At 40.5% G+C, this 27,853-nt stretch overlaps 1 protein-coding gene across 1 annotated transcript; it reads left to right on the forward strand.

Annotated features, from left to right (window-relative positions):
• Positions 1-1,017: 1,017 nt before the first annotated feature.
• Positions 1,018-27,758, forward strand: umodl1 (uromodulin-like 1). The gene is made up of 17 exons (XM_047378750.1): positions 1,018-1,084; positions 1,211-1,453; positions 1,723-1,881; positions 3,252-3,379; positions 4,062-4,245; positions 4,884-5,024; positions 10,811-11,074; positions 12,639-12,896; positions 13,291-13,403; positions 14,444-14,663; positions 15,391-15,528; positions 15,622-16,274; positions 16,392-16,552; positions 21,141-21,377; positions 26,361-26,517; positions 26,666-26,750; positions 27,126-27,758. The coding sequence occupies exons 1-17, from the start codon at positions 1,018-1,020 to the stop codon at positions 27,311-27,313; spliced, it is 3,396 nt and encodes a 1,131-aa protein (XP_047234706.1). The 3' UTR covers positions 27,314-27,758.
• The last annotated feature ends 95 nt before the right edge of the window (positions 27,759-27,853 follow it).

Here is a 27,853-nt window from a genome sequence, read left to right on the forward strand (position 1 = left end):
GTACATTACAAGCATGCTAAGATCAGGTGCAGCACTGATGATGAAGACCGTATAATTACTAATGTTTGTTTTCAGCAAAATCACACAATCAATATACTGCTCTGATGCTTCTTACTTTGTGATATGAATTCATGGTGAATTTTGTTGACTTGGCATGAAAGCCTCCTTGCATCATGGTGCACCAGCAAGTCAGCATGTGCTCAGTAATTGTTGCTTAATTACTGAAGTAACCGAAGTTTCAATCAGGGCTGTTTTAACACCTCATTACAGTAAAATGATTGCAACCATTAAATAAGGAACCCTTCACGTGAAGAGAGCCAGTAGCAATTTCTGACATCATACCTGAAAAGTTGCTCGATTCAAATTGTGAATACAGAAAAGACCAAGTTTAGCCTCTATTTTTGTCACACATGCAGCCACACAGGTCTGAATAGGACTTAAAAAGGCAAGGAAGTTCTCACTCTTCCGTTCATGACATTAATAGTTGACACAGTTGGCTGTTAATGCCAGCAGCATAGCAAGCACTTCCATGGTTACCTGTGTGGAAACTGACTCATTAGGGACTTTGGCTCCTCCTATTAAGCATCTCTTTCTCCCTGTCTGGTACCATAAACATGTTTACTGGCACTGTCCAACAATATGTAAACTGACAACTTGTTTCACTTATAGAAGAGTACAAAAAAGCCCAACCCAGTCTTGCTTGTGAAACTGATTATTTTCTTTTCTTTTTGCAGACATTCATCAGAGTGAATGACATTAGTGTTTTCTAGGAAGCACTAATATTATTGTAATGTCATCCATGAATGGTTTTCCAAAATGTTAACTACCTTCTAATATTTGCCCCTTGCTGTCATTATTTTGCAGTCCATTGGGGACCTGATGCTGTAACGAGGGGTGGAGAAAAACAGGGCCACAGAGGAGTCACCCTGAGCAGTGAGCTAGCATCATCTTAAAGTCAAACATTCATTCACTATGTGATAGCTGAATGTGTGCTTGAGGTTTTCTAAACTGTGCAAGATGAGGTGGATCCTCTTAATCTGGGCGACCAAGGCCCTGCTGGCTCTCTGTTCGGGGCTGGATGAAGGTAGGCTCAAAAAACCGACAGGGCTTCCCAGCTCAGTACCTATTTATTCATTAGTCATTAACTCAAAATATGAACAGATGCAATAAATAAAACAATGTTTTATTGACGGTTTATATTGTATTCCAGAAAATAGTTTATCCTCCTCTGGCTACCATCTATGTATCCAGAATGAATCCAGGATTGTGAGTTTCTTGGTGGTTCAATTGGTCCCTTATACAGTGACAAAGCCTTGCGGTGGCTGGCTCCTCTGGACGACATGTACTGTCACCCTTTACAGGATGATGCATCAGATTGAGTACAAGACAGTAGAGGAACAAGTGACAAGGTGCTGTGATGGCTATGAGCAAGTTGGTCGTTACTGTTCCCTGTGTAAGTGTACTCTGCATCACTTATCCAGCTTTTGGTTGGAGCTTTAGAGATGTCCGTAGGTTTGTCTGCTTTTAAACGGTAACTCCATCCCTCTATTTGATGAATGTAATGATGTAGTATCCTGCTCCGTAGCCAGTTCTGCAGTCAGGTTGCCCTTTCAGTGTGTGGTGCTGTGTGCAAGACACCAGATGGGCGAGCAGAAACTGCAGTGCTACAAATAACTCTCTTCTAATATGTGGCCTGTAACATGTTATTTCCTTTGAATGAAGCTGTAAACAGGAGTGACGAGTTTACCGCCAAGCCAGGATCCTGTCCAACTGCAGATAGATTGTCTCCCAGTTCTGTGGACTGTGAGTTGGATTTAGACTGTCCAGGCTGGCAGAAATGCTGCCAGAGATGGGGACAGTTTCTCTGCACTGATCCTACAAGTTAGTGAGTTACACGTTACCTGCTGTTTCTACTATTATTAAACTGTAGAACCGGAGTGCTCTGTGTGTTAAAGTTTTTTTTTTTTTTAAAGAACATCAACATTAATTACGTTTTGTAAAGTCTTAGGGTGCAAGTGAAGCCACAAGTGGCAGGGATGAGTCTAAACTGAATCAACTCAGTATTGTGACATTACAGGATCTCTTAAATAAGCCAGTGTTAGCTGTAAATCTAAGGATACTGTTAGTAACAATAATCTTAGCAAAATCTTTGCCACAATTCAAATGCAGCTATGCAGTTTTTTCATCTACAGTCATGCAGGGTTCCCCTCAGACCCGTATGATCATTTTGAAATATAAAGCATAGAAGTTCATTATACATTAATGGTGGATATGTATGTCAAGACTGAGCAGGCGTTAAATAGGTCAGCTGTAAATCAGGGCGAGACAGGACGGAAGAGAAAAATAAAGGAAGGATCCAAAGACGGATAGGATGGACTAAGACAGAAGTAAGGAAGGACACAAGAAAGGAAGAAAGTAAGGGCAGAAGGAGAGAAAGAAAAAATGACACCAAAAATAAAGGAAGGAAGAAGTGAGAAATAAAAAAGGGAAGGTCCCAGTGAAAGAAAGAGGGAAGAACACAAAGAAGGAAGCGAGGAAGGACATAAGAATGGCAATAGAGAACGAAGGTCACAACATGTAGACTGTTTTATAGGCAATAAAATTTGGAATTACAAATAATTTTGCATATGTTCTTTTTCTATACTTATCCAGACCTGGAAAAAACAACAATGAAATTCTGTACTTACTTTTCTACACCCTAATCATGGTAACTGTAAACATGACTTCCTTTAATTTTTATTTATCTGAATTCACTTGGTAGAAATCAGATCCTCATTAAGGGTAATGGAAATACAACCATAAGTAGCAATAACCTTAAGTAAACACTCTCAATATGACTCGATCTCTTAAATCATCCTGGTGGAAATTGAGCCCACTCTCTCTTCAGTGTGCCTCCAGTTTATGGAGGATTGTGGGTATTCAGTTTGACCTTATAAACCTCGCAGATTAAAAACGTGAACAAATGCTTCTGCAGGATCGTTGCTGACAAGTTTCAGACTTTTTCTTAATGCATCCTTAAATATTCCAGACTAGCAGACAACCAAGAGCATTTTGTGTTAAATTCTGTTACACATACTATTATGCTATCTTGTAGGCCATATTTTGGTTATTTGTATTTTCTACATTTTAAGATTCACTTAGGATCAAATCAGTGGTAGCATTTTTTCCACATACATAAAACCCCGAAATGAAAGAAGGCGTTCTTATTTTTTTATTTGGCTGAACTGATCTTTTGAATTTGATTTGTTTAGGACCAAAACAGGATCTGAGGTTTCAAGGAAACCTCTGGAATGCAACAGTGACAGTGAAGATGGATTACCAGCAACTGTTGTCAAAGGAAAATGGGCTTCTGAATCTCACAAGATTATTACAAGCAATGGTAACCCAGATCCTAATTTTATTAAATCATTCCTGCCATATAAGACATATATAATATATACAGTGTCTTGCAAAAGTCTGCATACCCAGTGAAACTTTCTCCTTTTTGTGATGTTACAACCTCAGGCTTCAATGAATTTTGTTGGGATTTTATGTGACCAACAACAAGTAGGACATAACTATCACCCATTCTAACACATAAATATGCTTTGACCGAAACCATTCCATTGTAGCTCTGGTTGTATTTTCGCGGTTGTTGTCCTGCTGGAAGGTAAAGCTCTGCTCCAGTCTGAAGTCTTTCAATCCTCCAACAAATTTCTTTTCATCACTTGCCTATATTTAGCTTCCTATTATCTCTCACCAGCTTTCCTGTCCCTGCTAAAGAAAAGCATCTGCACAGGATGATGCTGCCACCATCATGCTTGACAGTGGGGATGGTATGTTTAGGGGGGGTTACATCAAATATAAATACAATACAATACAGTAAAGTTAGTTGTAACATAACAAAATGGGAAAATGTTTAAGGGGCATGGGTACTTTGCAAGGCATTGTAGGGCTATGATGTGAAGAACATCAGCCAATATTTATCTCTGTTTCAATACCTGGATAATCTTTAAATACTGATATAAGTGAAATAATAGGCTGTTCACTATAAAAATATGTGTTTTTATTTCTCTTGAAAGATAACTGGAGCTCTGGAGTGTGAAGTTTCCATCTTTTATCTCAACTCATGGCCTGTCCATCCCTACAGAATTTCCACAAATCTGCTTATCCTGAGCAACCTTTCTCTTTCACTGTACAATGTTGCACCAAAGCTACACCTTCTTCTTAAACAAATACCTGAAGTGTCATCTGTAACAGTGCAAGGTGAGGTGACACGGCTTCTCCGTACAGCAGCACTGATCTCTCTGTGAAGCTACTTGAGGCTTTTTTTTTTACAGAGATATGACATTCTTGCAGAGTTTTGAGAATGATTCATGAAGCAGAGAACACGGTGTTCAGGAAAAAATGACTCACCACGCACCACCGTTTCCTTCTCCCACCACTTCTGTTTGAGTGACAGTCTTCTGTGGGATGTTTCCTGCTATAGCGGAAAATAACACCAGAGCGACTGCATGCACAAACACACACGCCCACGCACACCCAGACGCAGAAACGCGCTCTGCTATTAATCATATTTGTTACATTTTTGCAAAGGACATCAAAGGGGTCACCATCATGTGAGCACTTTAAGGCTGGTTTCAAAAAGATTCTGTTAGAAATAATGACTTTTTTTTTCTGCACTGCTCATTTTAAATCAACACTGGAGCTTAGTGCAACAATGGTCTTATTTATAGATGCATCAGCATGACTTAGCCTTTGAATTAAAAATACCAGGATGGCATATGATGTCAGTCTAAGTTGAACATTGTGATTAATTCTGATTGCTGCATTCTTTGATTTGTCACTTCACTTTTCAACGTTACATTTTCAAATAACCTTCTAACATGTCTCCCGGTCTGCAGATGTGGATGAGTGTGTGCACCCTGCTCTTCATCAGTGCTCTCTTCAGGCAGACTGTAACAACACATTGGGCTCTTACCGGTGTGTCTGCCAGCAAGAATACTTGGATGGTGACCCTAACAACCCCGGTGTGAACTGTACAGGTAGGGCTGTGTGCTCGCAAAATGTGCAAAAAGGATTCTAACTGTTAGGATTGGAATTACAAGATTACAAGATTACTGCAACATGTTTTAGGGAAATCTTTCTTGGCAAATCAGGACTTCTCTATTTATGCTGAAGTTTTGCTATTGTCCCACCAAACTACAATTCTACATGTATTTATTAGGATTTTATGGGATAGACCAACACAAAGTAGAGCATAATTGTGAGGTGGAAGGAAAAGGGTACAAGACTTGGCCATTCATCTAATTTGAAAGTCTGGGCAAGGAGAGCATTATTTAGAGAAGCAGCCAAAAGGCCTGTGGTAACTCAGGAGGAGCTGCAGATATCAGGTAAGAGCTGCTGCCGATGAGACAACTAGCGGTCGTGCACTCCAAAATCTGGCCTTTATGGAAGAGTGGCAAGGAAAAAAACAACTGAAATCCCTTTTGCAGATTGTCACAATCCATGTAGGGGATGCAATGAACATGTGGAAGAAGGTGCTCTGGTCAAATTAGACCAAATGTTCATGTTTAGGCCTACATGCAAAACATTAAGTTAACACGGCACATCACTGAACACAACATCCTAACAGCAAAATATAGTGGTGGCAACATAATGCTGTGGGGGTGCCTTTCTTCACGTACGAGTTAATGGAAAGCTAGATGAAGCTAACTACAGGCCAGTCCTGGAAGAAAACCTATTAGAGACTGCAAAAGATCCCAGACTGGGGTGGAGATTCACCTTCCAGCAAGACAATGAAACTAAAGACAGTAAAGGTTACAATGGAATGGTTTAAATCAAAGCATAATGTTATGTTTGAATGGCCCAGTCAAAGATCAGATCTAAATTCAACTGAGAATCTGCTGGAAGATTTAAAAATCTCTGTTCACAGACGCTATCCATCCAATCTGGCTGAGCTTGATCCATTTTGTAAAGATGAATGGACAAAAAGGTCGATGTCTAGATGTGCAAGCTGGTAGAGTCATACCACAGAAGACTTTCAGTTGTAATTGTGGCAACTGCTGGTTCTGCAAACCTTTTCCTCAGGGAGGCTGAATACAAATGTATTCCAGACTTTGTAGATTTTTATTTGTACAAAAAGAAGGAAGTTATGTATCATATTTCTTTCATTTCAAAACTCTTCAAATCAGTTGGTTTGTCACATATCCCAATAAATGCACAGATTTCTTGGTATGAATACTTTTGCAGGGTACTGTACATCCCTGACAAACTGTTAAAGGTGTTCTTTTGTAGACTGGAGCAATAATTACACTTTTAACAATGACTTGGTGGGATCCTGTTAAAAGACACAAAGTCTTCTTAAAAGAGAGCATGTGCTCTATTTTACTGTGATGAATTAAACTACCTTCAAATTAGATTGGACAGGTTTATTTACTTGTTTTTCACCTGAACCTATTCTTTCTCTGTAAATGGCCTTAAGTTGACTTCTGTTTTGACTTGGCCTTAGTGTATAAATGTAAAAAGGGGCTTTCCAGCATCATACACAGGAAAGTCCCAAACAGTACTAAAAAATATTACATCAGTAACCAGAGCGAGCTTCAGCCAAAGTTTCTCTTTGACATCCATAGTTATTACACGAAAGGTTTTATTTTCTCCTGGTTTTTGATAATTACTGATGGAGATAAATGTGTCAGAGCCCAGTGTGGGAATAGGCTCCAAGTGTGGACTCACGGGCGGAGGGCAGAAAGGTGAAGAATGAAATAAAAATAAAATTATTGTAGTGGAAATCACAGTCTGAATGATGGGTCCAACAGAAATAGAAAAGATGGAAAACACAGGAGGGCCTGAAAGGATATACGCATATGTGTAAGAAAAAAAACTGTCTGCAGCTTTGTTAGAGCCTGATGACATGCCGTGGAGGTAATTGATTCCTTTGAATTAAACATGTTGAAACAGGAAACATCTGAAACGGTCAGCATTTCAACAGAACCAACTCTGGGAAATACTGTTCTATAAATAGGAAGTTGGTTAAGGAGCAAAGGGGAAAGCAATTTCAAAGTAAGTTTTCCAAAGTCCCAAAACATAGTCTGCACATAGACAATAAACAATCAGGTCTGACGAGTCCACATTTCTAATTGTTTTCGGAAATCATGGACGTTGTCTCCTCCGGGCCAAAGAGGAAAAGGACTATCCAGACTGTTATCAGGGCAAAGTTCAAAACCAACATCTGTGATAGTATAGAGGTGTGTTATGTTAGTGCCCATGGCATTGGTAACTGGCACATCTCTGAAAGAACCATTAGTGCTGAAAGGTACACACAGGTTTTAGAGCAACATCAGCTGCCATCCAAGCAATGTCTTTTTTTTTATTTTTATATTTCTTTGGCACTAGTGGCCTTTATTTTTATTTATTTATTTTTCGACAGTAGGCAGACAGGAAAGAGGGGGAGAAATTCAGGAAATGTTGCCGGGTCTGGGACTTGAACCTGGGACGGCCGCTACGAGGACTGTAGCCTCTGTATATGGTTGCGTGCTTAACCCCTACACCATCAGCGCTGCGCCCCAAGCAACATCTTTTTCAGGGACATCCCTGCTTATTTCAGCAAGACAATCCCGAGCCACATTCTTCACATGTTACAACATTGTGGCTTTGTAGTAAAAGAGTGCGGGTACTAGAATGGCCTGCCTGCAGTCCAGACCTGTCTCCCTCTGAAAATTTGTGGCTCATTATGAAGAGCAAAATACGACAATGGAGACCCCAGACTGTTGAGCAACAAAAATTGCACATCAGGCAAGAATGGGACATGTTTTCACCTAAAAAGCTTCAACAATCATTGTCCGCAGTTCCCAAATACTTATTGAGTGTCGTTAAAATGAAAGGTGATGTAACACTTGACCCTGTCCCAGCTTTTTGGGAACATGTTGCAAGCATCAAATTCAAAATAAGTGAATATTTGCAAATAAAAACTCAATAAAGTTGATCAGTTTGAACATAAAATATCTTGTCTTTGTAGTGTATTTAATTGCATATAGGTTGAATGGGATTTGCAAATCGCTGTATTATGTTCTTATTTAAACCGGCTCAGTTACGGTTGAGGTGCAAACACACCCTCCATTTCTGCTACCTGTATGACCCCTTCTCTTTTCCAATGGTTATAATCAGTCTGACAGAGAGAGGTATCCCAATCATTGTGGTTTTTAGTATAACAATGACCATCAGTAGGACCCTTTGTGGGGTGCCTTGAGACGACATTGTTGTAGATAAGCGCCGTTTAACTAAATAATCTGAACTGAAACTATCTGTGTAGTTATGCTGCTATAGGCTTAGGCTGCAGGAGGACATAATGACCACTTTCACCCTCTTCGATACATTCTCTCACTACTCTCCAATTTTGCTTTATTTGCTGTCATTTCAGCTTTTAACTTTATGTTCTCTCTTTTCTCTTCCTAGAAGCTACACCTGGCCTGGCTCTGTGTCTACCTGTGACACCTTTCTGGAGAGGGGAATTGTCCGAGCTTTTGCTGGTACCAACTTAATGCTCACCCTCTACCGATGATCCACATGGCCCTGTCTTTCAGTGTTTAACCCTTTCTCTCTCCTAGACATGGCGATTGACCGAGCTTTTACTGTGACTAATTATATGTGCTCTCTTTCAGATTCTAACCTTGAAAACTGGCTCAGAGTTTATCTGTTCTTTCTTTCTAGATGAAACGACTAAAGGAGCTACATCCATTAACATTTACTTTTCCTTCCCATAAAAAGTACTCCTGGATCAGCGCTTCTTTGTTCTTTTTGTGTCTCTGCTCTGTTCTCTCAAACACCCAGTCGGTCGTGGCAGATGGCCGCTCACTCTGAGCCTGGTTCTGCTGGAGGTTTCTTCCTGTTAAAAGGGAGTTTTTCCTCTCCGCTGTCGCTACATGCATGCTCAGTATGAGGGATTGCTGCAAAGTCAACGCCAGTGACTGTCCACTGTCTCTACATGCTCATCCAGGAGGAGGGAATCCTGCAAGTCACTGACTGGATGCAATCTGCTGGGTTTCCTTAGACAGAAAAACTTTTTATCCAATTTGAATAAATAACTGAATCTGACTGCACTGTTCAATGGTTAGGATTAATTGGAATGTATGTACCTGACTTTTGTGAAGTGCCTTGAGACGACATGTGTTGTGAATTGGCGCTATATAAATAAACTGAATTGAATTGAATTGAATCTACATTTTACACAATGTCCCAGCTTCATTGGAATTAGGATTGGTCATTCAGGGCTACGATAGAATGTTTTAGATGAAAGCACGTTCATGTGTCACGATGGTCCAGTCAAAGTCCTGATCTAAATCTAAGTGAGAAACTGAGTAAAGGCTTGAAAATCTCTCTTCACAGACTCTCTCCATCCAATCTGACTGATATTACAAAGATAAAAAGAAAACAATGCCCCTCTGAAGATGTACAAAGTTGGTAGAGACATACACCCAAAGACTTGCAGCAGCAACTGCAGCCAACATTGGTTCTATAAAGTATAGACTTGGCAGCTGAGCCATCCTTCTCAGAGTTTAATCTGTGAAAAAGTTTCAATCAATGTGAGCCTGGTTCTGCTGGAGGTTTCTTCCTGTTAAAAGGGAGTTTTTCCTCTCCACTGTCGCTACATGCATGCTCAGTATGAGGGATTGCTGCAAAGTCAACGCCAGTGACTGTCCACTGTCTCTACATGCTCATCCAGGAGTAGGGAATGCTGCAAGTCACTGACTGGATGCAATCTGCTGGGTTTCCTTAGACAGAAAAACGTTTTATCCAATTTGAATAAATAACTGAATCTGACTGCACTGTTCAATGGTTAGTTATTAATTGGAATGTATGTACCTGACTTTTGTGAAGTGCCTTGAGACGACATGTGTTGTGAATTGGCGCTATATAAATAAAATGAATTGAATTGAATTGAATCTACATTTTACACAATGTCCCAGCTTCATTGGAATTAGGATTGGTCATTCAGGGCTACGATAGAATGTTTTAGATGAAAGCACGTTCATGTGTCACGATGGTCCAGTCAAAGTCCTGATCTAAATCTAATTGAGAAACTGAGTAAAGGCTTGAAAATCTCTCTTCACAGACTCTCTCCATCCAATTTGACTGATATTACAAAAGAAAACAATGCCCCTCTGAAGATGTACAAAATTGGTAGAGACATACACCCAAAGACTTGCAGCAGCAACTGCAGCCAACATTGGTTCTATAAAGTATAGACTTGGCAGCTGAGCCATCCTTCTCAGAGTTTAATCTGTGAAAAAGTTTCAATCAATGGATAATTTTCCTTCCTCTTCAAAGTTATGTGCTACCCTATGTTAGTCTGTCACATAACCCCACAATAAATAGATGTTAAAATCAAGTTTGTGATAGTAACATCAAAAAATTCGAAAAAGTACAAGGGGTGTAGATCCTTTTAAAGGCACTGTATATAAGAAAAGACTCGTGACAGCTAAAAAATTAGGGAAAGAAGAGGGAAAAGATGATGACCTACAGAAAGTAAACAGTAACAAAGACAAAGGAAAATTATCTCAATGGAAAACTAATAAGGTCGCTAAAGGTGCTGTCTGGGACCAAAACACACCAAGAATGTGCATCACAGCATGTAGTAAACAGCATGAAGTAAACATATTAGGATCCTCGGCTGAAAAATGTCCAAATCTCTTACTTTCATGTGCCAGGACATTTTCTGTATAGCTGTTGTGAGTCTGCTTTTAAACAAACAAAAAAATGCACATGGTTGCATTAATGCACACGAAACGTTTTCCTCAGATATTTAGCATGTTCTTGTTATTTTTGCTCCCAGGTGACACCGGGTTCTGGACCACCACCGACGCCCCACTGGTGAACACAACCTTTTCCTGGACTTTTAACAGCACACAGGATCCTTCAGGCCATGGCACCATGGGTAGCTCCATCTCGTTTGAGAGCAATGTGACTGCAGCTCTGACTAACACAAATTCTGTCACTTATAATTCACCACATGCTTCACCGGGGACACGTTCAGCACCGGTTACCAGCATGAGCTCAGCTGCGGCCTCACCTCTGCCAGCAACCACCAACCAATGTCGTAAGAAATACTGGACTTTCATCCCTGGCTGCATCAGAAATCATAGGCAGATCGTATCTGTTGGTCCAAATAATAAAATAATGCAGTTCAGACAAGAAAATTATTTCAGCAAGTTTATCTTGTTTTTTTTTTTTTTACAAAGGTCTTGTTAAGGCTGGTATCTAGAGTATGATCAACATATTTACAAAGTAATATTTAAAAGATCCTCGTTTCAAGTTATTACCCCTGCAGAAGGCTTTCATGCATAGGGTTCCTCAGAAATTAACCATGGCAAATAATCCAGGCAGTTGCTTAAGTGCTCCTTATTTTAAACCCAAACTGCTTTATTTTAAACCCTTTTGTTACATTTCTGTGGTTGGGAAGCTAGCAATGGGTTTGCCAAGACCTTATTTTTATATAGCTACCTGTAGCAGCTTCAGGAAAATCTATGTAATAGCTTTATACAGTGGCTATCCAAATACCTCTATTAAAAAACGCCATACTTTTGTGCCTTTAAATTACCCCTCGGGGACAATTTTGTTTTTCTTATATATAATTAAAAATTGCCAAAAGGAGACCATGCTTACAGGGAAACATAGTAGTGGTAGTATCATGATCGGTGGTTACTTTTCATTTATGGAATTGGGGTTTTTGCTGAATTAGACAAAATAATGACCAGGTTAAAGTTTCAGTCAGTTTTTGACCAAAGTCTTCAGGTGTGTGATAGAGAGCTGAAGATGAAGGTAGATTTCTGTTTAACTGATTTGCTCATTATAAATGTCACATTTTATTATGACACAAAAACCTGGCATTTTATTAAAGGTGTGAAGACTTTAGAGAGTTACCGCACATTAATCATGGTTGGACATCTTGGAAATGGCAGATCTCATGTAAACTTGTTCCACAGTGCAGTACAAACAGAAATAGGTTATATTGGTACTTGCCTAATGGTAAGTTGAGTTGCTTAGACTGGCTTGCTCCATGCCTCAGTTTTAGACACTTTTCAACTTCTCACCTCATATAACATTGGCAAAAAGAAGCACTTTTCTCAACGTGTCTGAAAAGTGAGTAAACTGAAGGAATGCAGAGTTGCTTTACTATTTTAAAATGGCTTCCAGTGGCTTACCAATGAGTTAGAATATGTACATGGATCCTTAATGCAGCCTATAGCTGGAGAAAGGTGACATGTTTGTTGAGATATTCAGTGAGACTTTTCACTAATAAAAACAACAAAGCAAAGATTTGTGGTTAATCTGAAGAGGGGAGGACAAGAGACCTCAAGGATGCAAACTGGTTTAGCTAGTACATCTGGATACTGGGAACGACAGTGAAAAGGATATTGCTTTTTTTATACTGTTACACTTTCTAGTAACTATCTAGTTGATTACTACATATCTGGAAGTAAAATCAACCCAGATAGTGGTGGATTTATTATCTCGTACATAGCGTGAAATGCTCAACTGGTTGCCTTAAAGTAAATAAAATGTACAAACATGATGCTATGCAAAATCAAAAATAAATACAGGCCTTCATTTTAACCATGTATACTGACAAATTTCCTCTCTTTCCATGAACACCCTACCAGTTCCTCCCAGCATCAGTGGCCTATGGTCTGCTAATGTCACTGGAACATCCATGTCTGTCCATTGGTCAACCCAGGTTCAAAGCATACAGACTTTCCAGGTCACTCTGAGCAAAACATCAGAAGCCAGTGAGCTCTGGGAAACCAATATGACAATGATAGAGCTGAGAGGACTACAGCCCGGTGTGCTCTACAATGTTACTGTGACACCTTGTGCTTGTGGAAGGCAAGGGTCTGCTGTTCACATGATGGTCAAAACTGGTAAGAATAGAATATCGCAGTGCTTTCATAAAAAAAAGTCATTATTGTTTAATGAAACCTAATGGAAATTTCAGTCTTTTCATTCAAAATAATTAGTAGTCATTAAAGGCTCAGATGTTAAACTTTTATTATTACATGAATATAAGTAGCAGCATAAAACCTTTACAACCTGTCACAATGCCTTTGGGGAAAATGCATGACTAATCCAAATTCTCTGGTAGTTTTGTTACACAACAGGGAGGTTTGTCTAACCTAGATTTTTGAAAAGTAATAAACAATCACTAGTTTGCCTTTAGTGTTTTATATGAGATAAGGTTTAGATGTGTTGTAACCGCAAGGCCTTGGATTAGATTGAAAAAATGGGTTACTGCGTCAAGAAGGTTTTTCTTTGCAGATGCTCAGAGTCTCGACGCTACCACACGGCTTACCAACATCGAGTTCAACGAAGACCTGAGAAACAGCAGCAGCCTGGCTTTCAAAAACCTCAACAAGACGTTTATACAGGAGGTAGGTGTGTTATTAAAAGTATGCCATGCCAAAATATCATTGAATATACATTGTCTGGTCAGGAATTGACATCTTATTATTACTCTTTCCTTTGGGGGTATTAGGTTACAATTTTTGAAAACAAGATTTGGAATTGCATGAAAATCTTAAGACCAGAAAATGTGATTTTTGTTATATTTGTATTTTGTGCAAGTGGTTCATAACCATAACTAAGTTTCAGAATGCAAAAAGAAGACACAGGAGCACAGAAAAACAGATAGAGAAGGTAATTTATTGAAAATGGCTTTTAAGTTCAAACATGCTGTAATCAGTTGATCAAACGTTACAGGCCACTGGCCAAAAACTCCCAGATATGAACAAAAAGTTGTTCGAAGCATGGAGCAGACTCAACATGAAGCAGCCTTATCGTTCTGGTTAATTACTTCAAAACTTAATTTATGGAGTGTGTATGGAAAAGCTATTCTTGTATTGCTACAGATTCGCAGTTTCTTATAATTATGGACTTTGACTAGACCATTCTAACACATTAAAGGCTCTGCCCAGTCTCAAGTCTTTTGGTGCTTCTAATAGGTTTTCTTCCAAGATTGTTGTGTTTTTAGCTCCATCCATCTTCCCATCACCCCCTTCCCTATCCCTGCTGAAGATTTGTGGAATGCACGACTAATTGCTGCCTTGTTACCTGAACTGTAGATCTCTGCAGCTCCTCCAGAGTTACTTCTTCACTAATTTTGCTCTACTTGCCGGGTCTGCCAGTTTAGGTGGATGTCCATGTCTTGGCAGGTTTGCAGCTGTGCCAGCTTCCTCCCTGAGCTGTCTGCTGTGTTTCTTGGTCTTCATGATTCTGGTTGTTCATTAATGTTCTCATGCCAACCTCTGTGGCCTTCAAAGGTTCCCAAGATCAGAAATCGAACCCAGCACAGCTGCATCAAGGACAAATAGCCTCTGTTTCTGGGTCACACACTGTACCTCTACACCACACGCTGCTCCAAAGCATCATCTTCTTTATGCAAACCTTTGGCCTTTTCCTAACTCACCAACAGATCTACCAGTCTCTGGCTCCAGAGCTCAAAGCGATGGTGGAGTCAGGTCAGGTGAGAATCGAGATCCAAAGCTTTTCCATGGGCAGTGTGGTGGTGAACTTCTCCATCATCTTTAACCAAAGTGAGGGCCAGGCCATGGGTAACTTGTCCTCAGCGTTGTTGCATGCCCTGATGAACAGCTCCAAATTCATTGTGGATGTAAACAATACAAGCATTAACGGTATGTCAGTTTTTGTTTTAAAAAACTTCAAGAAATAATACTAGTTGGATTTTTTTGCCCTCTGGCTAAACAATATAGCTTCTGAAAGGCTTTGCAACAGAGCTTTTAGGCAATAAATAGGTTGGAGATTTTAGATTTTGGCTTAAAGTTTATACAAAGTTTCTATAAATGTCAAATTGATGCAAAGAAAGCAATATAACTAGGATTGTCTGGATGAGTTTAATATATATAAAGACAAATAATAATTCATCATCATAAAATATTTTAGTTTATCACATTTACCTTTACACTAAAACCTTTACATAAAATGTGGTTTAGATTTTTCTCACAGACTCTATTGAATGCTGATGAACCAGTAAACATGGTTATAAATAAGGTATCGCTAGTGTTGAAATTTTATTTTCTCCTATAGACACACTACTAATGACTTATAGAGATAGCTCTGGACACCTAAAACTATCATATAGTTGGACTAACAGTTAGTTACTGTTAGAGTAAGACAGAGACAGCTGAGATGAGACAACCCTTTATGGGAGCAACGAAAAGAACAAGAAGAGGCTATTTTTGTACATATAAATCTTGTAAAATATATTTGCACTTAGCACCAGCATCCCTCTATGTTCCACAATAAGATATTTCTTTGACTGTCTAATTTAAAGGATGTGGAAAAGACTATACTTGTATGCTTCTGCTCAAAACATGACAAAAATTGTCATTTTTTGAACAGATTTTGATGAATGCACCTTGGGGGAAAATGATTGTTCTCAGTGGGCTACATGCATAAACACATGGGCCTCCTACACTTGCATCTGCCTTGATGGATTTATAGACAACAATCCAGAAAGATCTGGACGCAACTGTCAAGGTAGAGCATTAGAGGGAAAATTCACACATTTTACTGACTGACAATATTTGAATATCTTAATGTCTTTTTATGAGTGCATTATGTTCTGTGCAGCAAATGAAGTGGATACAACATCAACACCAGGGGTTTCTACAATAAGCTCTACTACAACTGTCCCAACTTTTGCTCAAGCTACCACCACCTCTGAAACTACCAATCCTGTATTGGTAACTAGTTCAAATGCTTCCCACACTAGCACTGCTCTCCCTTCAACTACAGTTACTAATATCCCATCAACTATCACTGCTCCAACAAGTGCCCCTACAATTACTGTTACTACCCAAACAAGCAATATTGCCCCAACACTGGTCATTAATGCTTCAGCAATCCACTCTCCAGCTCGAACCAACACCCTAGGAATACACACAACAACCACTTCTAGCCAAGTAATCTCCTCTTTTGCTCCAACAACAACTACTTTAGACACTGCAGTCGGAATCACAACTCCAAGCACCATTTCTACAACCCTAACAACCCCGTCTTCTGCACTAAGATCAGCCACTAATTTTTCTTTGGAAGGAGCCCTTTCAGTCCAGTGCAGAGTAGCTGCCATTACTGTGACTCTTGCTAAAGCTTTTCTGATGAATGCAAAAATCCAGGAGAGTAGTCTATCCCTGGGATTGCCTTGGTGTGAAGTCAACGGAGGCAATGCCACCCATGTTGAGTTGACTGTGGCATGGAATGAGTGTGCTATTAGGCTTGTGAATGTAAGTCTCAGTACCTGAACGCTTGGTTAATAACATTTTCATCATTTTTCAAAACCAGAATGCATGAACTCTAAGAATGCTCTGAATTCCTTTTATTGTCTTTTGTTTTATTTCCAGAATGAAACCACTTACACAGCGTCTGTGACCTTGTTCAACACCATGGATCCGTACAGAGCCGAAGGTGGCACAGTAGAGGTTCCAAGAATCCGTCTCGAAGTCCCTATCATGTGTACCTACATGAAAAGCATGTTGATTTCCACAGATCTTGGCTACATGGGGTAGGTTTAAAGTGCCTGTGACACACTTTTCGCACAAATGCAGAAAGTGAAAGAAAGCATCCTAAGATATTGGGCAGTAATTTACATTATATTAGGATCAACGACATGAATAAACACAATTGTGACACAAAATAGGCATATTTCGTTGTTAAATTTTGCAAGTCCAAAGTTGGCTAAAAGTGACGTGAAAGGGGAAGTCTCCGGTCATTCATTGTGTGAGCATCAGTGATAAACGGTTCAGGTAGAAGCCAAGTTGCTTAAAAACAGCGTTATGCTAAAAGGTGGTGGCAACAATAATACGACAGCAGCTGTTAGTCTGCACTACTTTCCTGAAGTGAAGAGGATCAGAGCTGCCTGGATCAGAGCTGGAAAACTGATGAGGCACAGATAGGCTGGTCCCACCAAGCGCAGCCAGCTGTGATTGGAGGACTTTTCGGCAAAGTGCTCCAAACAAGAAACCTCTGAATTCACCAGAGGTCGGGATGAATGTTGAAAGCAGAAGAAATTATTATTATTAAAATAAGATAAATTACACACACATTTGATATATTTAAATAAATGGTTCTCAAAAGATTCTGATATAAATTTTCAACAAATGAGGACACCACACCAGGTAGTGTCTTCTAATCTTGAATCATCCGTTGTGTCTGCTGCTACTGCTCCATGCTGCTCAGCTTTGCCTCTGGTTGTTTCACTGATGTGTGGTGCTCTGCAGGCGGCTCCAACATATAAGGAGCTGTCCCTAAAACGTGCTCGGCTGTCTAATGACAGCTGACTTCTTCTTCTGACTCTGCTTCATCTCCCTCTGATAGTGACTGAAATATATCTAAAGAAGCATCAGATTTTCTGCTAATGTCTGTGTTGTCAGCCATTGCGGTTCCCCTTATACGTTATAAAAGAACTCAACAAAATCCCAAAAGGAGTGTCTGGAAGTGCCTTTTTAGTGAACTTTATGACAATATATCTCAGCAGCTGTTAATTTCAGTGGCATGCATTTACTTTTTAAAATAGTTGGTCAGTGTTACTTTCCCATAAATGTGATTGGATTTATCATAAAAATTTGATATCACCGGCACTTTAATAAAGTCATGGTTGCTCATGTAACATTCTACTGAAATGACCTAAAGTTGCCTAAGCAGTTTCACACCTAATATAGAACTTAGAACTAAAACTTTGATTAAACAGCTTAAACATTTTTGTCATTTTACTGTGAAGCAAGTGATATGCAGCAAAACAAGACAACGTTGTTAGGGGAGAAAAAATTATTTAAAGACACAACACGGATAAAATATAGAAAATAACAATAACACGTGTACTATGACTGATAATGTTTGGTGCCCTCTTCCTTCTTCAACTCAACGCTAACCTAGTATGCCAACACACTCAACCACAGCTCTGTAAGTTGTGAAGAAATTGGTGCAGAAAAACGTTTGTTTCAGTTTCCTTTGAAATTGCGGTCTCTGCTGGAACTACACTGCTAAAAAAAATAAAGGGAACACTCAAATAACACATCCTAGATCTGAATGAATGAAATATTCTCATTGAATACTTTGTTCTGTACAAAGTTGAATGTTCTGACAACAAAATCACACAAAAATCATCAATGGAAATTAAATTTATTAACCGATGGAGGCCTGGATTTGGAGTCACACACAAAATTAAAGTGGAAAAACACACTACAGGCTGATCCAACTTTGATGTAATGTCCTTAAAACAAGTCAAAATGAGGCTCAGTATTGTGTGTGACCTCCATGTGTCTGTATGACCTCCCTACAATGCCTGGGCATGCTCCTGATGAGACGGTGGATGGTCTCCTGATGGATCTCCTCCCAGACCTGGACTAAAGCATCCGCCAACTCCTGGACAGTCTGTGGTGCAACGTGACGTTGGTGGATGGAGCGAGACATGATGTCCCAGATGTGCTCAATCAGATTCAGGTCTGGGGAACAGGCGGACCAGTCCATAGCTTCAATGTCTTCATCTTGCAGGAACTGCTGACACACTCCAGCCACATGAGGTCTAGCATTGTCCTGCATTAGGAGGAACCCAGGGCCAACCGCACCAGCATATGGTCTCACAAGGGGTCTGAGGATCTCATCTTGGTACCTAATGGCAGTCAGGCTACCTCTGGTGAGCACAGTGGAACAGCATTTGTTTGGAGGGCCATGTGGCCCTCCAAACAAATGCCACCCCACACCATTACTGACCCACTGCCAAATTGGTCATGCTGAAGGATGTTTCAGGCAGCAGATCTCTCTCCACGGTGTCTCCAGACTCTGTCACATCTGTCACATGTGCTCATTGTGGACCTGCTTTCATCTGTGAAGAGCACAGGGTGCCAGTGGCAAATTTGCCAATCCTGGTGTTCTCTGGCAAATGCCAAGCATCCTGCACGGTGTTGGGCTGTGAGCACAACCTCCATTTGTGGACATCGGGCCCTCATACCATCCTCATGGTGACACATGCACATTTGTGGCCTGCTGGAGGTCATTTTGCAGGGCTCTGGCAGTGCTCCTCCTGTTCCTCCTGCGGAGGTAGCGGTCCTGCTGCTGGGTTGTTGCCCTCCTACGGCCTCCTCCACGTCTCCTGGGGTACTGGCCTGTCTCCTGGTAGCGCCTCCAGGCTCTGGACACTACGCTGACAGACACAACAAACCTTCTTGCCACAGCTCACATTGATGTGCCATCCTGGATGAGCTGCACTACCTGAGCCACTTGTGTGGGTTGTAGAGTCCGTCTCATGTTACCACGAGTGTGAAAGCACCACCAACATTCAAAAGTGACCAAAACATCAGCCAGAAAGCATAGGTACTGAGAAGTGGTCTGTGGTCCCCACCTGCAGAACCACTCCTTTATTGAGTGTTTCTTGCTAATCGCCAAAGATTTCCCCCTGTTGTCTATTTCATTTGCACAACAACATGTGAAATTGATTGTCAATCAGTGTTGCTTCCTAAGTGGACAGTTTGATTTCACAGAAGTTTGATTTATTTGGAGTTATATTGTGTGTTGTTTAAGTGTTCCCTTTATTTTTTTGAGCAGTGTTCTTCATGAACCCAGTGTTGAGGTGATGAGCTCTGCACCCAGAGAAATCTAATCCTAAAGACTTTTGCTTATGCATGTTTGTTAAGGTTGAAGGGTGCATGCTTAGGTCACAACCTCTGGAGGATGATGATCATCTCAATTTTTTGTACACAACTGACCACCAGGTTGTTGTGTCTGCACTAGTCCTCTAGGTGTTTGGTGTCTTCTCTGTACAGTGATTAATCATTTCCATTAATGAGTTACACTACCTTTCATAATACCATCAGGTGTTCACAGTTGAGGGTTGACAGTGTGAAAAGCAAGGGACTGAGTACATAACCTAGAGGGGTCCCATCGAATGGAGGCAAATGGAGTTGGAGGTGCTGACAGGCTGGAATCACTCAGTCAGGAAGTTCAGGATCCAGTGACAAGTGGCAGTGTTCAGGTTAAGCAGGAGAAAATCTTTAGTTATAGGGGAATGATGGTACTAGCCTCCAAGCTAAAATCAATTATTCCGGCATAAGTCTTTTTGTTGTCTCGATAAGTGAACACTGTGTAGGGTTGTCGATGTTCCCTCTTGATACCATTGGTGTGTTTCAGTACCTCAATTCACTGAGTGAAACACATATAGATTAATTACACACAGACTGATATCTTCAAGCCTTTATTTCTGTTAATTTTGATGATTTGCTGCTCACGGCTAATGAAAACACTATAGAATATTACATCAGACCTATAAAAGACAGCTAAGATAATGCTTAATGACTGCTTAAAGATTCTGTTCAAGAGCTCCATCAGAAGACATATTTAAATTTTTTGAATATGACTGTATATGTGAAGGTGTTTGCTGCATCTTTAAAATATGTTATTTGAACTGTTTCATAAGCTATAATTTCATTTTACATACAAAACTGTTGCAGAAGAATTGCTTAGGAGACTTAAAAAGTTGTTTGTTATCTAAAGATTTTTGCTGTTTTAATGGATCCTTCCCTGAAATATGTAGTCTCTATCCAAGAAAGGTGGTGGACACTGTGCATTCATCAAAGCTGAGGTTTAGGCTGTTTTTGTTGTTAAAACCAACAACGCCCTCTTGAGGTTTGTTGAAAATTTGCTTCAAAGTAACTAAAGGCATTTAATCTAATCTAATCTCGCCCCATAGCATTATTGCCTAAATCATAATGTCTTAGTCAATTATGCTTTGATATGGATTAGCTGAACAACAAATATATTTCTCACCACTCATTTTATAGGTGTTGATGGGAGGATTTTGGCCATTGTTCCTCCAGTTCCCAGTTTTTGTGTTCAGCTTTGCTTCCCACCTCATGGCTTCAGTTAAATATATGCAAATTTATTTTATTTATCTCTTGACAAACAACAACATCACTATCTCTCAAAGTGTAAAACTCTTTACAAACAACTATTTTGCTTGCAAAAAACAGAAAATGTCACCTGGTTGTGCGTTCACAATGTTTTAGGGTGTCCTCACACTAACAGAAACTACTATCTACCCATCCCCATCGTCATTCCAGTTGTAACATCATGCATATTTTATTCCCATCCATCTGCAGGTATGACACGATCAAAGATGTGATCACAGGTCTGGGATCATTCCAGGTGACGGTGCAGCTGATGAATGGAATCGAGCCTTTACCTCACAACTACAGCCTGTCCCCGGAGCAGGCTGTGGTGGTGGAGATCAGCCTGAACACCACCTCAATGCAAATGACAGTGGTCTTAGACAAATGCTGGGCCACTCCCACCCAAAACCCTGAAGACACCTATAGCTACACCTTCCTGGACAACAGGTCTGCTACTGCTGCTTCACAATCACTGTTTCCATCTACAGTCGGAGAACATTTACTCTTTCCCTCACTTTAAGTACTAATGCTACTTTTGTTTACAGTAAAATATACCAAAATATACATACAAAATGTAAGACAGAATTTATTTTATGTAATATTTTAACATCCATGTTAGGCTTTTGGTTATTATTATATTTATCATTATTATAAAAACATAATTGTATTCTTTACATAAAAAGTTTCTGCCTGCACTTTCTGATGAGCTTTGAAAGAGCTTAGCAGCCACATACTGCAGCTGAAGCAACTTTCTTTTAAGTTTTTAGCAATGCAAGATACAATATAGCAGTAATAAACTGCCAAAAGCAGCGATCAGCCCTCCACCAGGGGGAGCCCGAAGCGTTCCCAGGCCAGCCAGGAGACATTGTCCCTCCATCAGGTCCTGAGTCGTCCCCTGGGCCTGCTCCCGGCGTGACATGCCTGGGACACCTTGCGAGAGAGGCCTCCAGGGGGCATCCGAACAGATGCCCAAGCCACCTGAGCTGACTCCTGTTGATGTGGAGGAGCAGCAGCTCTACTCCGAGCCCCTCCTGGATGGTCGAGCTCCTAACCCTATTTCTAAGGGAGTGCCCGGCCACCATGTGTAGGAAGCTAATTTCTCCTGCTTGTATCTGGGGTCTCATTCTTTTGGTCATCGTGACCCAAAGTCCATGACCATAGGTAAGAGTAGAAATGTAGACCGACCAATAAATTGAGAACTTTCGGCTCAGCTCTATCCTCACCGCAACATACCGATACAGTGTCCGTATTACTGCGGCAGCTGCACTGATCAATATGTTGATCTCCCCCTCCATTATCCGAGATCCTGAGATACTTAAACTCCTCCGCTTGAGGCAGGAATTCTCCTCCGACCTGAAGAGTGCAAGACACCTTTTCCAGTTGAGAACAGGGCCTCAGTCTAGGAGGATCCGATTCTCATCTCCGCCACTTCACACTCAGCTGCGACCCACCCCAGTGCATGCTGTACAGGTCCTTCTCAAAATATTAGCATATTGTGATAAAGTTCATTATTTTCCATAATGTCATGATGAAAATTTAACATTCATATATTTTAGATTCATTGCACACTAACTGAAATATTTCAGGTCTTTTATTGTCTTAATACGGATGATTTCGGAATACAGCTCATGAAAACCCAAAATTCCTATCTCACAAAATTAGAATATCATTAAAAGGGTCTCTAAACAAGCTATGAACCTAATCATCTGAATCAACGAGTTAACTCTAAACACCTGCAAAAGATTCCTGAGGCCTTTAAAACTCCCAGCCTGGTTCATCACTCAAAACCCCAATCATGGGTAAGACTGCCGACCTGACTGCTGTCCAGAAGGACACTATTGACACCCTCAAGCAAGAGGGTAAGACACAGAAAGACATTTCTGAACGAATAGGCTGTTCCCAGAGTGCTGTATCAAGGCACCTCAGTGGGAAGTCTGTGGGAAGGAAAAAGTGTGGCAGAAAACGCTGCACAACGAGAAGAGGTGACCGGACCCTGAGGAAGATTGTGGAGAAGGGCCGATTCCAGACCTTGGGGGACCTGCGGAAGCAGTGGACTGAGTCTGGAGTAGAAACATCCAGAGCCACCATGCACAGGTGTGTGCAGGAAATGGGCTACAGGTGCCGCATTCCCCAGGTCAAGCCACTTTTGAACCAGTCACAGCAGCAGAAGCGCCTGACCTGGGCTACAGAGAAGCAGCACCGGACTGTTGCTCAGTGGTCCAAAGTACTTTTTTAGGATGAAAGCAAATTCTGCATGTCATTCGGAAATCAAGGTGCCAGAGTCTGGAGGAAGACTGGGGAGAAGGAAATGCCAAAATGCCAGAAGTCCAGTGTCAAGTACCCACAGTCAGTGATGGTCTGGGGTGCCGTGTCAGCTGCTGGTGTTGGTCCACTGTGTTTTATCAAGGGCAGGGTCAATGCAGCTAGCTATCAGGAGATTTTGGAGCACTTCATGCTTCCATCTGCTGAAAAGCTTTATGGAGATGAAGATTTCATTTTTCAGCACGACCTGGCACCTGCTCACAGTGCCAAAACCACTGGTAAATGGTTTACTGACCATGGTATCACTGCTCAATTGGCCTGCCAACTCTCCTGACCTGAACCCCATAGAGAGACTCAAGACCCAACACTCTGGATGAGCTAAAGGCCGCTATCGAAGCATCCTGGGCCTCCATAAGACCTCAGCAGTGCCGCAGGCTGATTGCCTCCATGCAACGCCGCATTGAAGCAGTCATTTCTGCCAAAGGATTCCTGACCAAGTATTGAGTGCATAACTGTACATGATTATTTGAAGGTTGACGGTTTTTGTATTAAAAACACTTTTCTTTTATTGGTCGGATGAAATATGCGAATTTTGTGAGATAGGAATTTTGGGTTGTCATGAGCTGTATGCCAAAATCATCCGTATTAAGACAATAAAAGACCTGAAATATTTCAGTTAGTGTGCAATGAATCTAAAATATATGAATGTTAAATTTTCATCATGACATTATGGAAAATAATTAACTTTATCACAATATGCTAATATTTTGAGAAGGACCTGTAGGTCTTGGCTAGAGGTGTCCAGCAGTAAGGATTTTGCCCTTATCCGCAAAAAGCAGGGGCGAAATCTGCTGGTCCCTTAACCGGACTCCCTTCCACCCTTGGCTGTGCCTAGAAATCCTGTCCATGAAAGTTATGAACAGGACCAGTAACAAAGGGCAGCCATGCCAGAGTCCAACATGCACCGTGAATAGGTCCTACTTAACACCGGCAATGCTAACCGACTCCCGCTTCATTTGTACAGAGCCTGGATGGCCCCTAATAAAAGGCTTCAGACTCCGTACCCCGAGCACACCCCACCGTGCACCATGAGGGACACGGTCAAATGCCTTCTCCAGGTCCACCAATCACACAAGGTCCAGTTAATAAAAAAATTTAATAAACTTTTAACGAATCTCTGATCAGTGTATAATAATCATGGTCAGATCTAACCAATCTGTATTTTTAGATGTTCAACTAAAGATTAAATGTAGTCTACACATGAGACACTATGTAAAGTTGACAGTAAAGTGCCATTAGCCACCTGCAACAGTTTTGCACAGTACTCACTCAGCATCCACATGCTTTACCCATTGACTATACCTGTAAATGAGCAATAGAAAACTTAAATGGGCTACAGCTGACAACCTCTTGTTGAGTGTTTATGTTGCAGGGCAACTAAGCCACATAATCCATATCAAATATACAGTACAGACCAAACGTTTGGACACACCTTCTCATTCAAAGAGTTTTCTTTATTTTCATGACTATGAATATTGTAGCTTCACACTGAAGGCATCAAAACTATGAATTAACACATTTGGAATTATATACTGAACCAAAAAGTGTGAAACAACTGAAAATATGTCTTATATTCTAGGTTCTTCAAAGTAGCCACCTTTTGCTTTGATTACTGCTCCGCACACTCTTGGCATTCTGTTGATGAGCTTCAAGAGGTAGTCACCTGAAATGGTTTTCCAACAGTCTTGAAGGAGTTCCCAGAGATGCTTAGCACTTGTTGGCCCTTTTGCCTTCACTCTGCGGTCCAGCTCACCCCAAACCATCTCGATTGGGTTCAGGTCCGGTGACTGTGGAGGCCAGGTCATCTGGCGCAGCACCCCATCACTCTCCTTCTTGGTCAAATAGCCCTTACACAGCCTGGATGTGTGTTTGGGGTCTTTGTCCTGTTGAAAATAAATGATGGTCCAACTAAACGCAAACCGGATGGAATAGCATGCCGCTGCAAGATGCTGTGGTAGCCATGCTGGTTCAGTATGCCTTCAATTTTGAATAAATCCCCAACAGTGTCAACAGCAAAGCACCCCCACACCATCACACCTCCTCCTCCATGCTTCACGGTGGGAACCAGGCATGTAGAGTCCATCCATTCACCTCTTCTGCGCCGCACAAAGACACAGTGGTTGGAACCAAAGATCTCAATCTTGGACTCATCAGACCAAAGCATAGATTTCCACTGGTCTAATGTCCATTCCTTGTGTTCTTTAGCCCAAACAAGTCTCTTCTGCTTGTTGCCTGTCCTCAGCAGTGGTTTCCTAGCAGCTATTTTACCATGAAGGCCTGATTCACACAGTCTCCTCTTAACAGTTATTCTAGAGAAGTGTCTGCTCCTAGAACTCTGTGTGGCATTGACTTGTTCTCTAATCTGAGCTGCTGTTAACCTGTGATTTCTGAGGCTGGTGACTCAGATGAACTTATCGTCCGCAGCAGAGGTGACTCTTGGTCTTCCTTTCCTGGGGCGGTCCTCATGTGAGCCAGTTTCTTTGTAGCGCTTGATGGTTTTTGCGACTGCACTTGGGGACACTTTCAAAATTTTCCCAATTGTTCGAACTGACTGACCTTCATTCTTAAAGTAATGATGGCCACTCGTTTTTCTTTACTTAGCTGCTTTTTTCTTGCCATAATACAAATTCTAACAGTCTATTCAGTAGGACTATCAGCTGTGTACTGTATCCACCTCCTGCACAACACAACTGATGGTCCCAACCCCATTTATAAGGCTTGAAATCCCACTTATTAAACCTGACAGGGCATACCTGGGAAGTGAAAACCATTTCAGGTGACTACCTCTTGAAGCTCATCAACAGAATGCCAAGAGTGTGTGGAGCAGTAATCAAAGCAAAAGGTGGCTACTTAGAAGAACCTAGAATATAAGACATATTTTCAGTTGTTTCACACTTTTTTGTTCAGTATATGATTCCACATGTGTTAATTCATAGTTTTGATGCCTTCACTGTGACGCTACAATATTCATAGTCATGAAAATAAAGACAACTCTTTGAATGAGAAGGTGTGTCCAAACTTTTGGTCTGTACTGTATATCTAAGTAATAGGCATTTTATAAGATCAAGCCAAAGTCAATTAGTCTTTCCCTGCTCTGTGTCTCCACAGCTGTCCATTGAACATTTACACTAAAGTGTTGATGAATGGTAACTTCACCACCTCCCGTGTGTCTGTACAGATATTCTCCTTTGTTAACCTGAACATAATCTACCTGCACTGCCAGGTCCAGATCTGTGTCCAGAATGGATCTAATACATGTGTTCCAGTGAGTGCTTCCTATTGATTTATTTTTATAAGATACAGTTTTACGGCCATGAGTGCAAAAGTAGTAATCCCTAGCTTGGACTGAAGCATGTTAAACAGTACACAATGAATACTCAGAGAGCACAAAATAATCTCATGCTTTCTTGCAGCACTGTTTACAAAAATCAGCTCGGACTAGAAACATGATTGGAAGAGGCTTTGGATCATCTGGGCCTATACTCAGATTAAATGAAGGTGAGTACTTTTATTTGGTTTCTTTTACAAAGCATGTGACTAATGTATGTTCTGTTAGTATTTACAGCAGCCACCATATTTATTGTTAGCCCTGATATGGATGTGCAAAAAGGCAAAAAAGATATTAATCTTTTATTGCTGTAATCTGAATACATTTAAATTGCACTAAAGGCTTGATTTCTATCAAATGTTTAGTGTGAGATCAAGTTGCTGCAATAAAGGAGGAATTTATTTTGAAACTTTTCACACATATTTACCATAGTTAAATAAATTTCACATACACTTTTCTCAAACAACAGACTACCTTTTTTGTTTTTAAATGTTCATTGCCAGCTCCATTTTTATTGTTTCATGAGGATGTTAATATTCTTTCAGAGTCCCTGGAGGAGAAATTTAACACTCTTTACATAGTTGGCCTCTCCTGTCTTGGAGTTGGTCTGTTTCTCTTCTTCATCGTGGGATTTATCTGCCTGTTCTACTGCCAAAGAAACCGTATCGGAAACTACAATTTCAACGTGCAACCCAAGCAGGAGAACTTCACTTACCTTGTTTTCAACACCTAGGGAGTGCTGCAGAAACATTCATTTAGCTATTACAGAAAACCGCCACTAGGGGTTAGGTTTGGATTATTTCTGAAACTGTTTTTGTTCACCTCCACTGTACTAAATATGTTCAAGGTAGAAAAAAATGTCTGTGTTTTATTTATTCCGAAACAGAAACAATGACTACATTTGAATATATTTAAATACATTTTAAGACTTTGTTAAAGTTGACCCAATTTTGACAGATAATTTGCCATAAGCAGGTTTTAAAACATACTCATGAAAATTTATTAGGAAGATTAAAAAATTATCAGCATAGAAAATGTAGTGCTACATGCTTGTTAATTACATAAGCCAGCTTCTGAATAAATTCTATTTCAGATATTTGCATATACTGTCATATTCATATTCAACTATACTATTAATCTAAAAGGAAACTTGCAAAATATTAATAATAATCTGTGCTGCCTGGTGTTACAATAAAATGAAATCATTTTACAGTTTTAATTAGTTGGTGATATGTGCATTTTGATGTTCCTATGTCTTTTTTAACCAGATCAG

This window comes from Girardinichthys multiradiatus, chromosome 11, assembly GCF_021462225.1.
Source record: "Girardinichthys multiradiatus isolate DD_20200921_A chromosome 11, DD_fGirMul_XY1, whole genome shotgun sequence".
NCBI lineage: Eukaryota > Metazoa > Chordata > Actinopteri > Cyprinodontiformes > Goodeidae > Girardinichthys > Girardinichthys multiradiatus.

Excerpts from the sequence above, each read along its gene's own strand:
- umodl1 (XM_047378750.1), top strand. The coding sequence starts at position 1,018 with ATGAGGTGGATCCTCTTAATCTGGGCGACCAAGGCCCTGCTGGCTCTC. Across the intron at positions 13,404-14,443 it reads ACAAGACGTTTATACAGGAG|ATCTACCAGTCTCTGGCTCC; the intron begins GTAGGTGTGTTA and ends ACTCACCAACAG. Across the intron at positions 26,518-26,665 it reads GATCTAATACATGTGTTCCA|CACTGTTTACAAAAATCAGC; the intron begins GTGAGTGCTTCC and ends GCTTTCTTGCAG.